This window comes from Coffea arabica, chromosome 11e, assembly GCF_036785885.1.
Source record: "Coffea arabica cultivar ET-39 chromosome 11e, Coffea Arabica ET-39 HiFi, whole genome shotgun sequence".
NCBI classification, from domain to species: domain Eukaryota; kingdom Viridiplantae; phylum Streptophyta; class Magnoliopsida; order Gentianales; family Rubiaceae; genus Coffea; species Coffea arabica.
The window spans coordinates 58,618,983-58,636,558 of record NC_092331.1 but is presented as its reverse complement, the minus strand read 5'-3'; the positions used below and the strand labels follow the sequence as shown (position 1 = coordinate 58,636,558).

Here is a 17,576-nt window from a genome sequence, read left to right as displayed (position 1 = left end):
TATTTTATTATGATTATATAACTTGCTTATTCCTTCTAATTTAAGAAAATTCGCTCGCCCTTGTCTTTTATGGATTTTAGGTATACCCATTTCTCACAGGGTTAGTAAAATTTTATTTGACAGTAAATATTAGAGCATTCGGATCAATTTTCTGGTACAAAATACAAAAAAAAAAAAAAAAAAAAAGGGGAAGATGAAGATATGAGCTCAATCAACATTAGCAGCAAAAAGGGTAGAAGATATAGGCTTAATCAACATTGAAGATATAAGCTTAATCAACAGTCCATTCTGAACTATACATATCAAAAGATGAAGATGTTAGAGAATCTCGAGAGTCATTTGATATATGTGACGTAAAAAATTGATTGAAAAATATGTTCACCGAAAATGTAAAAATTTTTGATAGAAAGATATAATCCAAGCGTCACATAGCTCATTCTACTTAGGTTGCATGGAAAATGAGTCCACGGACCAAAAAAATTTAACAATGATAATATGCAGCTTAAATGTGCTAAATTGACACCCGAAAAAAGATTTCAATTCCAAAAGTTCAGACAAAATTTCCTTTGTACATCACACTAGTCATATTGAACTCTAGTCTGCATAATTACAGAGAACCTCTCTCCCATTATGGAGAGGAACAATTATGGCCTTGCTCATAATCGCCTGCATACAAAAGAATCCTGAGGACCACAGGTTACTAATCATTTTACAGCAACCAAGTTACTTCTGCATCAGAAGTTCAACTTTCTACCTCTAAAATGATTAAATACAAACTGTCAATATACTTAGCATACAACCAGTCACCAGATCACACAAGCTTGAATTCATTTGTTTTCTATTCCCTGCATGTTATAATTGGTATCAACAAGAGTATCTGTATATGGCAACTGCATCATCTTTGTCCTTCTACCTGTCATAAAAACTAATGAAGCATACTTGAATCAGACCATTCAGGCAAGAATAACATATGATATGAGGAACACCCTTTTTCAAAAAAAAAATTTACTTATTATTATTTATTTTTTGGATAGGATTGCATGTAGCCCATCGGGGCATCAATACAACAGCTGACTATCAAGATTAAAACTAACATCAATAGAAAAACTCATGAATATTACAGCTAACTCACTAAGTAGGGGAAAGCCAGACTAAAATCAGAAATTGTGAGATTCCCACACAGGAGGTAGACGCCTGGGGACTCAACCTTTCTTGTTTTTTAACCTCTGGACCAAGGTCTCCTCAGTAGGAGCAGCTTCTCCCACTTCACATTACTGTGCAAGTTTTGTAGATGCTTTTCTTCACAATTCATTATATTTTGAACAAAAACTGATTTACCAGTTCATCGATAAACAAATGGGGCATGTAGAAAATGGATAGCTCAGATGAGCATTTAACTGCTTCATGCACGACTTCACTGCATTTCCATTCATCAATAAATGGAGGTTACCTATAAAGAGAGACTGGAAGCAGAAAAACAAAGACCACAACATGCACAGGCACATGCACACGCAAACTTTACAGACAGAAAATTCCATCAGCTATCCTTTAAGATGCTTCAAGAATCAGAATGATTTATATACATCATGTGCAAACTACCAAGACCGAGCAATTATCGGCTTACTCTATGTCACCCATAAGTTTCAAATCCTTACCTTGTTAGCAATTCTACCAAGACCGAGCAATTACCGACTTACTCTTTGTCACCCATAACTTTCAAATCCTTACCTTGTTAGCAATTCGGAATATCTAACAAAAAAATGCATTCTAGCAATTATAAAGAGTTTGAAAGCTGCAATTTATAATGATGCAGATACATTCAAATCCATTTTCCATATGCATAAGAGAATGAATATTTCAAATAATGAAACCTTTCCCAAGATAGAATACCAGGAATTCCACTATATACCGTCACAAACTGTGACCTCTCGATGTTGATAAAAAATTGACTGATTTCAAAATATGCCAACCGAGATTAGTCATTTGCACCCAGCGTAAGACTGTAGCTTGCTACCTAATTACTGCATACTGATAGTTGCCATCTAGGTTCATCATTATATGAACTCAAACCCTAGGCCAGCTGAACAAGCAGATTTCAGGTTATTCTGGAGATCTATATGATTCTTAGCTGATGTATAAACAATCAAGTGCATAGCTTCAGGGAGAAGTTAAATTTCAAAGATCTCATGCCTACTTCCATTTTCACAATTTTGAAAGGGGTACTTAAAACTCCTAAGCAGGATTAAGAATATTGGCATGATGATTGCACAAGAGCATGACCTGCTTGTCTGTTAGCTGAATGCACCAGCATTGTTAATGGAAGAGTTAAGTAAATGATAATGCAACAAAAAAAAAGACGAAAAAAAAAGAATAACAAGCAGTTCACATCATTTCAGTACTAAGGAAGATAGTAAGTAGAGATGCCCTAAAACCCCCGAAATAGAGAAAATATTTCCTTTTTGGGATAGTCAGACAGATCATATCCAATCAAAATACCTAATCATTTATATAGAAAGATGACGAAATGCCAAGACTTCTAAATAATCCATAAGTGCACACACCATTCTTTATCCAGCTAAAAGCTGTAGCTTTTCTCTTAGAGACATTAAATGCTGAAGTTGCCAGGAAAAGTTGCTTGGCAGAAGACTTAATGTAGTAAATAATATGAGGAAACGAAAAAGAGCAAAGGTAACTAGAAATGATTTAGTTGAAATGAAAAATATATGGTGTATAACTATACTGTGTACCATAACTATCACAATAAGATGCAGCTAAATGAATGTTTCTATAGCAAAGCCCTCAAACTTTTTCTTTAACCTGCCATCACCACAGATAACTGCAAGCAATATGATGTAGATAAAATAATAGTTTAGAGTCGGATAGACTTATGATCCTTGCATTAATAGTCATTTCTAGCAGATTTCCTTATTGTCCAAGCAGTCCCAAGAATAGAATCAAATATGCAAGTGTTTATGTTATCTGCTTCCACAGCAAGTTCCACTAGCTGTTAAGACTATAGAACTTAGCTGATCACTGCATGCTAACAGCTGCCATCTAGGTACAGCATTTTTTAAACTAATCACCTATGCCAGCTAAAATAACAGATTTCAACATGAATATCCTTAGGTGATGTCTAAGCAATCCAGTGCATAGCTTCAAGGAAAAGCCACATTTCAATGATGTCCTACTCACTTTCATCATTAAAATTTCAGTAGAACTATTTTAAACCCCCCAAGCTGGATTAAGAATATTGGCCAAAAGATTACATCAGAGCAGATTCCTCATGTCTCAGACAGGCAGTAAACTCATGCCATAATATAACATTTGATGACTGTATTGGTGCTTATAACGGAAAAGTTAGTACATGATAAATGAAAGATTTTCTCTGAAGGAAAGGAGAATAACAAGCAGCACACAATACTTTGGCACTAAGCAAGGCGGTAGGTAGATGTATAGCCCTAGAAACCGTGAAAAAACGGGAATATTTCCCTTTTGGGATACTCAGACAGATCATAGCCAATCAAAATACCTAAACAATCGTATATGTGTGTACTGCAGGTAGATGACAAGATGCCTCGAGTGGTAAATAATTAATAAATGCCACATGCCATTTCAGCTGAAAGTTATGGCCTTTCTCTTAAAGACATGCTAAATCCTCTAAATGTTCAGCCCATTCAATGCCTAATTTGTGAAGAACTGTTACTCAGCAAAAGAGTTAATTTAGGAAATGCTAGGTGGGAGCAATAAAGAATAAGAACTGATTCAATTGAAAATAAAAAGCATATAACTATAATGTTCAAAATTTGCACCCTAAGGTACAACTCATAATAAAATTTTTCTATTGCCAAGCTCTCCAAATCTTTCTTTAACCTTCCATTATCACAGATAACTGTAAGCGCTATGATTATGTAAAAGAAAAATTTAGTCATATAGACTTATGATCCTTCCATGTATAGTCATTTCTAGCAGACATGTATACTTTTTCTCATGGTGACAAAGTCCCAAGAATAGAGACGACTGTGCAAGTTTCTATGTCTGCTACGGCAAATTCCACTAGTTTTTAAGACTATAAAACTTTGCAAAGAGATGTCATTGAACGCCGGTTGATTCCAAGGAAATTGTCAAGGCTTCTAAAACTGGTTCACTTCCCACTGCCGCGGCTTCTGTGCTATATGATTTACAGCTGAAGTAGAAAACTGCACTCATCATAGAATCTATAAGTACCACAAATGAATACATGATTACCAAAAGGGGTCCTTCCCATATCCTTGATGAGCCATCGCCATAACTTAATGTCTTCACCCTATGCTCAAACAACCCCTCCACCATTGCCATCCCAATAGTCGATCCAAGAAATATCAAAAGACCAACTTGAGTCTGCCCCTTAACCAGAGAACTCGACCTGAGCAACGCCTGTGGCCCTGAAACATCCTCCAACACCGAGATTACTATAGCAATGTTGCAAATGATTGTCGAATTCGCCAGAATGATTGAGAAAATTAGTCCAAGCACCATAGCAGGATACAAAATCAAATCTGACGGGAACCCCATCACGGAAAATGTGCTGCTCACAGCAACAAGGAGTACACAGAACAATGTGATACAACTAACAATCACCACACAAACCCAAAAATAAGTCACAACAATTCGCCTCCAAATCTTCCTCACAATCACATAAAACTTGGATGAATCAAACCTTTTCCTTGAATAAGTACAATCCACAGAGTAAACAACAGCAGCCTTAGACAGCAGTGACAATGTAATATATAAAGGGAAGCACATTGTAGCCGAAACTGCCATTTCTGCAAACTTTTGACAAGACTGTCTGATAAATGGGCTTAATGGAAGTCCACTAGATTTTGCAACCAGTAACAGCCTTATAGTAAGTTGTTTCACAATGGATTGATCAACCAATACATTAGACAAAACTACAGCTGAAACGGGGCAAATTAAGAGCGCCAGAATTGCAACAAAACCAGTCGAATTATATCGAAGAATTCTTACAGTTTCCCTCAAAATTTCCAGTGCATTGGAAGAACGAAAATGATGGTGATCTGATCCGGAACCATGACCAGCAGTCTCCAATTCAAAGTTATGAAGATCTGGGTCCTCATCTTTTTCTTTGTTCAATGCAATTGAATTAAGCCTAGGACTCAGACCACTTGAAGTTTCCATCTTTCGCCCAAATTTACTTATTAAAATTCCCAAAAAGGAACTAATTTTGGACCAACCCCATTAAGATCTTTTCAAGAATACCTTCTGGACAGCGAAAATTGAACTGGGATTTCTTGAAAAACAGGTTCAATTGCAGCCAAACCAAGACAAATGCGGATCTGAATAAAAAAAAGTCGGAGTTTTTCAAGAAGTGGGTCTGACAAAATAGCACATTGCAGCAAGAGTGAATGGTAAACGTTACAGCCGAGAGATGAGAATGGTGTGAATGTGACGGAGAAAGGGAGATCACGTGAGAAAGAGAGCCATCATGGAGATGGGGACTGAGGATTTGGAAGTGCAAAATGTGACAGAGGAAGTCCGAGGAAAAGAATCATAAGTGTATGCTACTCCGCCAAGTGAAAAAGATAAGCGGGGAGGAACTAGGAAGGTGGTGGTGTGCTTGTGCCGCGTGCCGTGTGGACGGGGGGAAGCCAACTTTCTACCTTACGTTACTGGAGCGACTGACCTCTTGCTCACTGGTCGTAGGTTCAATGGCTCATTAATCATCAGAATCCCAGTAATCTAATGGGACAATGGCAACTTGAAGTGTTTAATTGAGTTATATTTTTAGCATTACTATTGATAAATGATTAATTTTACGGTTTGGCTTGGTTAAGCCTTGCAATAATCTTGAGTTGTATTTTGTAGTGTAATGGAATAGTGATAAATCTTTTTTTTCTTAGGAGAGAAACAGTAATAATCATGAGGTGTATTTTGACTTTGGCTAACACATGAATACTATTGTAGAAACAAGAATGTGACCAAAAAAAGAAAAGGAGAAAACTCATGAGATACCACAAATATGACAGTTTAATTCGCTTCACAAATCACTCAACACCTAGATTCATACTCGTTCATTTCAAATATACACCTACTACTCTACAATTTTTTATGCAAATTATGCAAGTCATTGATGCACCGAAAATGTGTGGAGATATGGAATATTTAGCCATTAATAAAAAAAAAAGTATAAGGAATCCATTTTACCTTAGAGGTATATATAAATGAGGTGAAATATGAAATGGGAAATCACTGAGCTTGGTTCAGTAGTCACCATCAATGCCTATAAGCAAGGTTTCCATTTGTCACTATATGTGGGTTGCCACCATATGCACCCGTTTGGATCAGTGTTGGTTCAGTATCCACTGATTTTATTTTGAATCTCTTTAGATCCCCAAAACATAAAATAAAATGTAGGTTTATTGTGTTTAGTAAAATAAAAAAAAAGAAACATAAAACGGGGAAGGAGCACAAATTGGGCTGCTGTGTCTTAAGAAAAGGAAAAGAAAAAAGGATAATGTGGATTTCATTTTAAAAAAACGATCCAAATGAGCAATTGATGAGGCCCGATCCAATTCTCCACGTCCCACCTGTGCATTATCACCCGAAAAAAAGAATCCATCTGCGTTTCTCTCTTTTCTCGTCTGACCATTCCGTTGTTCCCCGGTGGCTCAGAGTTCCTCCATCCCCAAATCAATCAAATCTACCTCTTCGCTGCCGACCGCGAGAAAGAAGTGCTCAAATCTTGTATTCCATCATGTCTACAACCAATTCGCAGATCCTCAATCTCTGGGGAGTCCTGTCTGAATCAAAGCGCATAATCAATGCCCACTCTCGCCACTTCTTAGCTTTATCAGTCATCTTCCTCCTGCCCCTTTCTTTCTCTCTGATCATCTACCCTACTCTTCAATCCACCTTCTTGTCATCCGATTCACTCATCCCACAACAATCCCTCTTCGTCTCCTCACCTTACGCCTCCCCACAGCCCACCACTGCCCAATTCCTCCTCCCTCTCGTCTATACCCTCTTTGTGCTTCTCCTATCCCTTTTGGCTGTAGCCACAATCACCTACAGCACTTTCCATGGATTCTATGGTAGACCCGTTAAGCTTATGTCATCCTTCAAATCAACCCTCTACTCATTTCTCCCTTTAGTTTCCAGCTTCCTTGTATCCCAATTCATCGTGGCTGTGATCATTTCACTTTTAGGCCTTTTTGCAGCTTTAATTTACAAAAGTTTGCAACTTTATGGTTTGGATATGGATTTTGACTCAAAATATTTTCTGGGATTTTCGATTCTCATAGCGATAATGGTTGGATTAGTCTTAGTTTGGTTGCAAGTGAACTGGTCATTAGGGAGCGTGGTTGTAGTAGTAGAGTCGAAATGGGGCTTTGAGCCATTGCAAAGAAGTTACTATTTATTGAGTGGAATGAAAAGGGTGGCATTGTCAATGCTGTTGTTTTATGGGCTGGCTATTGGGTTATTAGTTTGGGGGTGTTCGACTTCTGTGGCGAATGCAGGGCAGGCCAGTGGATGGTGGAGGTGGACCTTTGTGTTGCAGACGGTTGTTAGCTCGGCTTTTATTACTCTGCTAATGCTTCATAATGTAGCTGCTAATGTGGTTCTATACATGTATTGCAAGGCATTACATGGCGAATTGGCATTTGAGATTGCTGAGGAGTTCGCCTGCCAGTATGTTAGCTTGCCCTTTGATTGCCAGAAGGTTCCCCATATCGTTTCTGTTGTTGAAGTTTAGTCTAGTTCTAGGTTGTTGAACTTGGTTTGTTGCTAAATTCAGGCTGTAGTCTTGTTTGGTTCTGTATCAGCTTATGCTGTTTGTTGATCTTCCTGTATACGAACTACATTTGGAATTGTGTGCTGAAATATTTGTAAATATAATGGCTGTTACACGTTTGCTTTATGATTCATTAAACGAGTATGTTAGCTTCGTTTAGCTGGTTGATTTGGAAATATACATCTTTTTTTATCTCATTATAGGATTCCACGATAATTCTTATGTGGTGTGCATTTCTATGTATTCAAGTGGCATTTTTAGTTTGAAACTGTGATTTACTCATTTGATGTTGGGAGAATTTTGGTTTTGCCTGATTATACAAACTTTATGTTTGATGCAATTTAGGATTACTAACTCGATTTCTCTGGTGATATCCACTAGTATAATCTGTTGTGATCAGATGCTTATGCTTCTTGTAGTATGATCTTGTGACTTAAGTCGGACAATTGACAATGTGAAGAAGCAAGCCAGTGTTAGTACATTTTGGCATTTGTCTGCTAATAAAGCATTTAGTCAGCAAGGGCATCTAGGAATTATGGATCACGTATTTGAGTGTTAGCTCAGCATATGTTTAGGGCTCCAGTACTATTACTACAAAAAGCATATCCTGGGAAAACAGCAACAAGTGGTGGAAATGAAAGTGGATTCGACCTTGCTATTGGCTGCTACTGCAATTCTCGTTTACTAATCGTTCGTAAACACATCTAGTACGAGTCTCTCTCGGGTGGGGAGGTCTTGTGTTTGGTATTTCAGATGACAGAGTTGTCCTTAAATGACTCGGCAACACAAAGCAAGAATGCGTGGAGGCAGCAAAAGTTGGCTGATGCCTTGTCAAAAGCCTAAACACATCTAGAGACATCAAATGTGAGCTGATACCTTGCCAAAAGACCATATTACGTCTGAGGCGCCAAAAAATAAGCATTTGATTCTGATAGCATCTTTAAGCGTCATTCTTTACAGATGACCTGCTACCATGGAATGGGAAGAACAAATGGGCAAAATGAACGACCAAGCACATATCAGCATAATCTGCACTACAAGGAAGGTATCCTAGCATTGATGGCACGGCCTTCTTTCAGAAAATTAGGAACACCTTTCAAACCTAGCGAATAGTCGACGACTGATGATGCTTCAGGAACGGTAATTGCAGGGTGAAATTTCACTTGTGTCGTTAAATCTTTACAGTGCATACCATTCTCCCCAAAAGAAACTTTCGTCCAAAGAAGCCATGAGATCTGGCATACTCAGAGGTGGCGACCAGGTGATAGGCTTCGGCTAACAAATGAAAAAATGTTGAGGCTACAATTTACTTGGTTTCTACTTTCTAACATCAGACCTAGATGAAGACGAAAAGTTCAATCTAGTGACCCTGTCATCAGGGTCAGTGCCAAAAAGAAGGCTACTCCAGTTGGATGGCCTCTGTCCAATTCTATGAGGAACTCGGTCACTATCTTCCCCACCTGATGCATCATATCCATCACTTGTAGACCTTGACAGAGGGATATCCTTCTGAGCATTCATGCTAGCAGCTGATAGACCAACGAGTCGCCTTGCTTCTTCAGTACCCAAGGATGCCCCGAAAGGATGGATATCAGGGGAGTCTAAACTACTTTCAGGAGAAGAAGCAACAATTCCAGCTGAGGTGGAGATAGTTCGACCTGTACGGAAAGCACTTGGGGCTTCAAGGTGAAGAGGTGCCAAACTGGTTGAGGTATCAGTAATCATGTACCGCATACTAATTCCAGCAGCTTCACTCGAATTTCTTGTCAGAGGTTCAACGGGCAAATCTGCAGGAAGGCGGACTCGCTTACTGGGTCGTTTTCTGCTATTATCTGGCCTTGAAACCATTCGGCGCCCACTGCTGCCAAAACTACTGTCCGTTTCATGAGTATATTGTGCTTCATGTCTCATTACAGGCTGCAGAATCTTTGACTTCTTTCTAGCTTCTGCAGCAGCCTTTGACACCTCCTCTGCATTCAGCCGAGCTAAAGTCCATGGACTGATCTTTACAGGCACTGGGTTCTTTTTCTTTATTGGCTCCTCCACAACGGACTTTTTTCCAAGTGAACTTACAGATCCAGTCTCAGGAGGAACTACATCAAACTGCAAGAACCGGGAGTTACGATAGAATCAGCATTAGAATTATAACTGACTTGTTACTGTTTGTAAAAAATAAAGGAAGTGGCCATCAAACTGGACACTTAAAAAGCCTTCAGTACTAACGCTCTCATGACTAGTGACTACTAACACCTCCTGCCTTGTAAAATCCTCAACATCATTGCTAAAGGGAATTAAATCCTTTTCTCATTTTTCACTCGAACATTCAATTTTTCCTTGGCTGATAATTAAAAGAAAATCCCCGTTTTAACATGCTATCCTCAAATCATTACTCTTGTGGTTGCAGTGATAATGAATCAATTCTCAAATCAACACTCTTTTGATCGCAGTTATACTCTAGCAAAAGTTTACAAGACAAAGAAGCTGCAAGATATCAGGATATTAGTAAGCACCGTTTTGGGAAACTAAGACCTACTTATCATCAAATAGAGAAGATAGAGGGGGAAAAAAGACAGAAAGTTCTAATTTCCCATGGAACTTATTCAAACATTCTCATATCAGAAATGCTAGAAACAGTCGCTTGAGTAAAACATGAAAGCCCTTTGACTAGCCAAACTTACACAGATACATGACTAAGTAGCGTACATTATGTTGGACTATTCCTTGGAGCAAGAATATGCAGATAATTGTACCTGATCTTCAACAAAGAGGCGTGGCGGTGTGCACCAGGCTGCTCGGTGGAAATTATTAAAGGAGCTTGCACTACTTAATCCAGTGAGGGAACTAACAGGTGACATTTGCGGACTTTGCTGGCCCCCAATGCCCTGTTGCTCTTGCTCCCTCAGAGCTATAATGTAATCATAGGTGCTGATTCCCTGACAATGAAGTATAAATATTAGGTAAGCAAATTTACATTAAAATTTCATTCTTCTGTTTTCCTTCTTCTGATTTAGCAGCTGGAAAGAACAAATCAATATATTATTCAAGGTTCAAAAAGATCAAGAAAAGTCATGTTGATGGAAACCAAAAAACAAGCACAAATTGCAGATGTACTTTCTGCAGCAGAGAACAGAACACTTGCCTTCTTTATAAGAAGAATATGAAAGAAGAAAAGTTGAGCCAATGGCAAGGTTGCAATCATGGCCAGTATGGTACACACTGCCTGTAACAAGGAAAATATTGTTATTCGTTATCTTAGTTTTAAAAAATAAATAGTAAGGGTGAATTAGCTTGCTTGGTGGTCTTTCCATCTGAACAAATGCAGCCAAAATTAAATAGTGAAATAATTAAACACTCACCACGACTATAATGAAAGGAACTACAGTGAAGCTGCTTCCTAGCTTGGTTGTGATGTCCACCGAGAATCTCTTCCGCTCGAGGAAACAGCAAATAAGTACAAGGATCCCGGTTGACCATTGAAGTATAAGCTGAGGTCCACAAACATGGTATAGACCTGGCAATAGTCAATACAATGAAAAGTAACAGGAAAATAAATGCTAATGCTTTTATCGTGACATTCAGACCCTATTAACATGTTGCTGTAGGTGTTAAGTTTGAGATTCATATTTATTTAGACGCAGGAGGATAGCAAATGTATTCTAGACATGATAAGTGTCACACAGGAAGAAGCAGCTTAAAATATTGAAACATATCTGTAAATCTAGGAGATTAAAGGCCTTTCACCATTGAAGCATTTAATGCTAGGAGAATGAACCACTTATTGAAAGCAAACTCCAGAAAGATAATTAGTTTTTTGGATGATTTAAGAGAAGCACTAAATGAAATATGTATGAAACCTTGAAGCTTGTACAGAAACACTAAGTGACATGGATAAATAATTTGGGCACCTGCAGATCTATTGGGAATGTAGAAATAAAAAATCTGTACAATAAACATACCAGGAGAAGGGCAGAGACCATGAGGATAAAGAACTTCCGATAATTCCTTTTACCTATACAATTGTTTAGCCACTGCAAAACCAAAGAACAAAATGAATCAGAGGTTTTCTTTTTTAACAGAAACGGTAAAGATATTTATGCTCGATGTCACGGATTACCCTGCAATGATGATCAAAACGATCAACACATTTGTCACAAACTCTGCAATGCTTGCTATATTTAAAAACCTGAAAGATGGAAATAAGTTTAGTGTAGTTCATAGTTCTACCAGAATCACCACAAAAGGGTTGATGAAGTCATTTGATATCTCCCAAAGCCCAATCAAAGGGCAGAAAGAAAGCAAACTTTAAACACAAAGCAAGCTATTTAGGTTTCGAATGCTAGGCGAGGGAAATTGAAGAAGCTATTTAGACCAGAAAGAACCACTATTGATACAGAAAAATGAATGGAAGACTCAAGAAGCAGAGCAATCTAATCAGTACACACCTCTACTTCACACAAACTACAGTAGAACATGCCATCTTCACTTGTTTGATGCTCAGAAGATTCTTCATGTGAACTTGAGCATTGACACAGGAAGGCACAAGGTAAAAGGGTCAACAGGGCCATGAAATGTCCTCTCTGGTTAGGTGATGCATTCTTCTCTGTTTGGGCAGCATGCTCTGCTTTTGCTTCAACTTCTTTATTAGCTTCATCAAAAGTTTTATCTCCAGTTGTTGCAGCTTTTGCATCTTGTATTGATGAAGTTGAATCTCCACCAAGTTTAGATTGCTTCTGTTGGAGAGGCTTTTCTTGAATCTTAAGGTACTTTTTGGACTTAAAGACACCTGGGTCCGCAGGATCAGCCGCAGCGCACCAAATATATAGGCTGAAGGCAGAAACAATCTGTATGGAAAAAATCTGTCAATTTCCATTTTGACAACAGCATAGACTCAAAAAAATGTTTAGAACGTGTGGCAGAGTTATGGATGCCTGAAAACAATATTAAATATATTTTAGTGTTCAAGACACGTTAAGAGTGAAGCATGTCTAATACTAGGAGTATCATAGGAAAATAGTCCTGTTAAGTGGATCTAAAATTGCAGACCTGGAAGACTTCAAGGCTTCACTATATCTAAAGCAAGATCCCCCCTTGAAGAGAATCAGAATTTCTGAAGGACTTTGTTTTTTTAAAAAAAAAAAAAAAAATAACTGAAGGTAGTAGTATATCGCAAATCTTAATGTCAAATAAATGTATTCTGATCCAAGATATTGGTCATAAAAAGCTCAATTCAGATGTTAAACACATGGTCAGAATATTAATACTTAGTCTTTTTATTACGACCCAATCTAGACATAATCCTATCCCAGTATCTGACATCTGATATCCAATGATTTTCCTTCATACTATATACAAATTTTCACGGAAAACACCTTAAGATCGAAGAATTAATTGTCATCAATTGTACCAACACTCAAATCTGGAACCCCAAGTGGCAATTCTAAACTACTAATGAAACTATACAATGCAGAGCGACATGCCTAAAGAAGATTTGAGGTAAAAGTCGAAGCATAACTGCATTCTCATGACCTTCAAAGATCATAATACTAACCTAGAAAACAAATTTGCAGGATGGCAAAAAATTCTAAGCAACCCAGATGAACCATATTGAAGGATTATGCCCTTGGCTCGTGAGAGCCACCACTGGCTACCCTTGACAAATCGTAGGCATGCCCTTCAGGAACGTTTACGTAAAATTTAAAACCCCAACTTTAACTGAAAGGGTATACTTTAGTTTGGTCAATAAATTCAACTCCTGCTCCGGGAACATGAGGGGAAAGACAACAGCATAATACGTTAACACAACAAGCTTGCTCTGCCTCTGCCCCCTTTCCACACCCCAGAAGAAATTTTTAACATACCCTCCGAGAAACAAATAAAGTTATCCGCAAAGAAGTATGTACACCATTGCAGGCTTATCTTAACTCATCAGGACTAAAATTACACTTCACTCTAAAATACAAGAAAGAGAAGCTAGTTAAGAGTGACATCCAAATTTCGACTAAAATTTGTGGTCCCCAGGAAATGCAACACAAAACTGATGTGATAAATGATCTTACGGAACAATTCTGAATTAATTCAACAACTCCTCCCTTCTCTGCCCAAATATTGAATCACCACAGAAAAATAAATAAATAAAGAAATAAGGCATGGTTTTATATGCAAACAGAAAGAAGAGAAAAGATCAAAGGAGTAGAATAAAGTGCTATCTGGAACCACTTGGCAGTCAATTTACAGATCTCAGTTATTAGAGGCCATCATGGAAACGCAGTGTGTGGAAAATCAGATTAGGCACATCAGAAGAGTACTCACAAGAGGAGTATAGAGCCCCATCACTATGTACTGATACAGCTTCCTCCCCACGAAAGGCGCAAAGAACACATAGAAAGCAAAACCCAATGCCAGAAATACAGCAACGGCTACCACCTAGAAATGTACAAAAAAAAAATTAAAACTTCAAAAAGAAAACTCCCAAAATCACACATTAAAAAAAAAATCTGAAACAAGAAATCTAGAGCAAGCAAGAAAGAGTGAAAGCAATGTAGGTGAGAAAAGGAGAAGAGACCTGCAGAGGATGGTAAGGAAGTTGCCAACCATGCTTCCTCATTGTTTTGGACTTGCTATAGCAACCAAGAAAAAGGCTTGAAGAAAATGGTACAAAGCAAAAGAGGGTTGCTAAAAAAATGCACTTTTTTCCACCCTGAAATTTCTCTTCTTCAGCCTTCTTTTCTCTTTTCAGTCCCCCCACATTTTCATGGAAAGATTGAGATCAAGAACCAGTTCACCGTACAAGCACTAGACAAGAAAAAAAGCACCAATCTTGCATGTTGGTTTTAATCAGAAGAGTGAAAATCAATCAAATAAAGGGCCAAAGGGGGCGCGGGCAATGACATAAAGAAAACAAAAGAGCTCAAAAGGGGAAGAAAATGCCTACTGATAGTGGGTTGTGGGGAATGGAGTGATGGAGTGATGGATAGATAGCAAGGAAGCTTTGTCTGGTTCACTCAATGATAACCATTAACCCCCCATTTCCACCACCACATTGTTATCTTTGAAGATGTATAGAAAAACCAAGACCTTTGAGATAAAAATGGTAACTTTTTTCTTTCTTTTAATCTTATCTTTTTTTTATTCTTGAAGTATCTAATGGTTTTCACTCGAAAATCATTTTTTTTTTCAAGGTACTAATATGCCATGGAAATGCAAGTTGAGGAGGAGGAGGAGGAGGAGGAGGAGGAGAGGAGAGAGAAGAAGATGGGTGAAGGGGGAGTGAATTGATGAGTGATGTTTCTTGGACTGGCATTTGCTTTTCAATGCTATAATCACACCTTGCAACCAACTCACTCTACTCAACACTTTCACTTTTTCCTTGTTTCAAGCGTTACCCTTTTTTGGATTGGATGAGGGGCAAAAAATCACAGGTTACAGAGCTTTATACTACTACAACCAGTTGTCTCACAGTCTGCAGTGATGGGGCTGTGGGCTGCCCCTTTTGTAATCTAGTAACCAAATGTAATATCTAACCACCCCCCATTTAAAGTCTTTGGTACCTTCTTTACCTTTTTCCTCTATCGCCCCTTTTCTTTTGCACATCCCCTTCACTCCCTCCCAAGTTTATTTCTGGTGGATTCCTGCAGTCTGGATTTGCTGCAGCTAACAAGAGACTGTAAATGCTGTAGTGGGCTTTCGAGGCTTCAATTCCTTTTATTACTTGTGGGGTTTTCTTGGTCACAGTAAACTTTTCACCGCCTTTGGTTCTACGTTTTCACTGTAGGCTTGAAGTTGACTAGCGAGTTAGATCTCTCGCAAATGAACGAAGGAGAACATTTTTATATTTAAACGAAAGAGAATATTTTTTAAGGTTATTCTAAAACATTTCTTTAAGTGTAAACTTTATAATTAAGTAGTAACGTAAAATTTTATGTGTATTTCTTTAAGAGGGAGAATAGTAGGTAGGAAGCCAAAGGAAAGGCAATGGAAATGTTTGATGGTTAAATTCTCATTTTAAGATGTAATATTCGAGCTTCTATGAATGAATGCTTTGGTCATGCATCATAAGCTAAAATCAAGAAATCAATTCTTTCAACCAAGATTTGCACTTCAAATAAACTCATCACTGTCTCAAATTTACAACAGAGAATTTGCAGTAGAAGATGGGACAACTTGAGAGAACGTAACTTGCCATTTTTGCTTTTTCAGCTCTTTGTATTTACTAAACAATCTTTTGATTCTCTCTTCTTCTTTTTTTTATCTGAACCAGCTGAAGAAGATTTGGAAGCATTAGGTCCCCGGTCTACGTACTAAATAAAAGTAATGAAAATTGAATCTTAGTCCTCTTTCCTTGAAAACAAATCAAAAGGTAGTGGGTGAGATGCCTAGAGCAGAGGGTGAGATTTGGATGTAGTGCCCAAAACATGCATGCTGTAGAATCTTTCACTAGCTATTAGGGTACCTTGTCCCAAAACCAATGTTTTTAAACTCGGACCGGTCAGTGAACCGGAGAGATGGCCGGTTCGCGGTTCGACCGGTCCGACCGGTCCAACCGGCCGGTTCAAAGGTTCACTTTTTTTTTTTTTTTTTTTAAAAGTGTTAAGTACTAAGCAGGTTTCATTTTACACTTGAACTTTACCAACATAACTTAATTTAAGTTATGATAATAATAAATTTTCTAAAAGTTATACACAAAACATGGAATGATAAATATAATTAAAATATCATAATTCACCACAAGTTTTCATAAATTCATTATAAACATAAATAGATACAATCCAAATGTGCACCAATTATCACAAATAAAAACACAAAAAATAAATAAATTAAATATTGAAATTCTTTTACAACCCTTAAAAAAATCCATAAAAGAGTTCAAGTTAAGACAAACTATTTGAATAGCAAACTTTTATCAGTGACATGATAAGCAACCACACCACCTTCACAATTTCATCAACTTAAGCTGAAAAAGTTAAAATTTTATTATAAAAATATAAATCTAATTGCTCAAACTAAAAAAAACTAAAAATTTTTGAAAAACAAATATACAGTTAAACACATAAAAAATTAATTGCTACTAAACATTACTAATTAACATGTTATATTAAATTCAATGATCCTATACCATTAATTATTTTAAATTCAATTATCAATAGCTTCGATTATGTGCCAACTACCATATTTTTGACCAACCCAATGTTATTATTTGTAATTCCTACCCAATTCCTACACGGATGTGCACTACTTTTGCAAAAATTTCATCCTTAATTAATCGAATAAAAATAAAACAAAAATGAGGGAAACATATGAAAATTGAGGGGAAAAAGAAGAAAATGCAAAAAATCAACTAAAGATAATAATATTGAAAAAAACCTTGAAAAGAAAAAAATTAAACTTACTAAAATGTTGGAAAACAAGAAAAGTTGAAATTTTCAACTTGTTTACAATCTGCTAAAGATAATAATCTGATAATAATGGTGAAGACTTGAGAAAATCTTGTTGTGGATATTTGGGTTAAAAATGGTTAAGAAGAAAAAATTGAAAAAAAAATAAGAGAAGAACTTGATGTTTTAATATATTTTTTAGTCAAGTAGAATTCTCAACAAACTTAAGTACAGTCTAGTGGTAAAATTGTCATATTTAAACTTGGAGACCCAGGTTCGAATCTTAGCTACACCATTCTTAATATTTTGTTGAAGAATTTAAAAAACCGCCGGTTCACGGTTCTTAACGGTTCGCACGGTTCGTCCGGGTTTCAACGGTTCTCCATGAACTTCCGGCTTTAACATTAGACCGGACC

General features: G+C 37.3%; 3 protein-coding genes across 3 annotated transcripts; 1 reads left to right on the top strand and 2 right to left on the bottom strand.

Annotated features, from left to right (window-relative positions):
- Positions 1 to 516: 516 nt before the first annotated feature.
- On the bottom strand, positions 517 to 5,696 carry LOC113717572 (uncharacterized). The gene has a single exon (XM_027242320.2). It carries the CDS (start codon positions 5,173 to 5,175, stop codon positions 4,090 to 4,092), a length of 1,086 nt encoding a protein of 361 aa, XP_027098121.1. The 5' UTR covers positions 5,176 to 5,696; the 3' UTR covers positions 517 to 4,089.
- An 823-nt stretch (positions 5,697 to 6,519) lies between these two features.
- On the top strand, positions 6,520 to 7,986 carry LOC113717716 (uncharacterized). The gene has a single exon (XM_027242511.2). The coding sequence runs from the start codon at positions 6,554 to 6,556 to the stop codon at positions 7,748 to 7,750; it is 1,197 nt and encodes a 398-aa protein (XP_027098312.2). The 5' UTR covers positions 6,520 to 6,553; the 3' UTR covers positions 7,751 to 7,986.
- Positions 7,987 to 8,689: 703 nt separating this feature from the next.
- On the bottom strand, positions 8,690 to 15,214 carry LOC113717715 (probable protein S-acyltransferase 22). Its single transcript, XM_027242510.2, has 9 exons — positions 14,352 to 15,214; positions 14,099 to 14,212; positions 12,232 to 12,630; positions 11,904 to 11,972; positions 11,746 to 11,817; positions 11,146 to 11,274; positions 10,929 to 11,009; positions 10,540 to 10,722; positions 8,690 to 9,892 (listed from the first exon to the last, which is right to left on the bottom strand). The coding sequence occupies exons 1-9, from the start codon at positions 14,391 to 14,393 to the stop codon at positions 9,107 to 9,109; spliced, it is 1,875 nt and encodes a 624-aa protein (XP_027098311.1). The 5' UTR covers positions 14,394 to 15,214; the 3' UTR covers positions 8,690 to 9,106.
- Positions 15,215 to 17,576: the final 2,362 nt, after the last annotated feature.

What these genes read in the sequence shown, in the direction of transcription:
- LOC113717572 (XM_027242320.2), bottom strand. Translation starts at nt 5,175, where the DNA reads ATGGAAACTTCAAGTGGTCTGAGTCCTAGGCTTAATTCAATTGCATTG.
- LOC113717716 (XM_027242511.2), top strand. Translation starts at nt 6,554, where the DNA reads ATGAGGCCCGATCCAATTCTCCACGTCCCACCTGTGCATTATCACCCG.
- LOC113717715 (XM_027242510.2), bottom strand. Translation starts at nt 14,393, where the DNA reads ATGAGGAAGCATGGTTGGCAACTTCCTTACCATCCTCTGCAG. An exon ending in TTCCTTACCATCCTCTGCAG is followed by an intron (nt 14,213 to 14,351) that starts GTCTCTTCTCCT and finishes GTACATTTCTAG; the next exon opens with GTGGTAGCCGTTGCTGTATT. An exon ending in TGGTCTCTGCCCTTCTCCTG is followed by an intron (nt 11,275 to 11,745) that starts GTATGTTTATTG and finishes TGTGGACCTCAG; the next exon opens with CTTATACTTCAATGGTCAAC.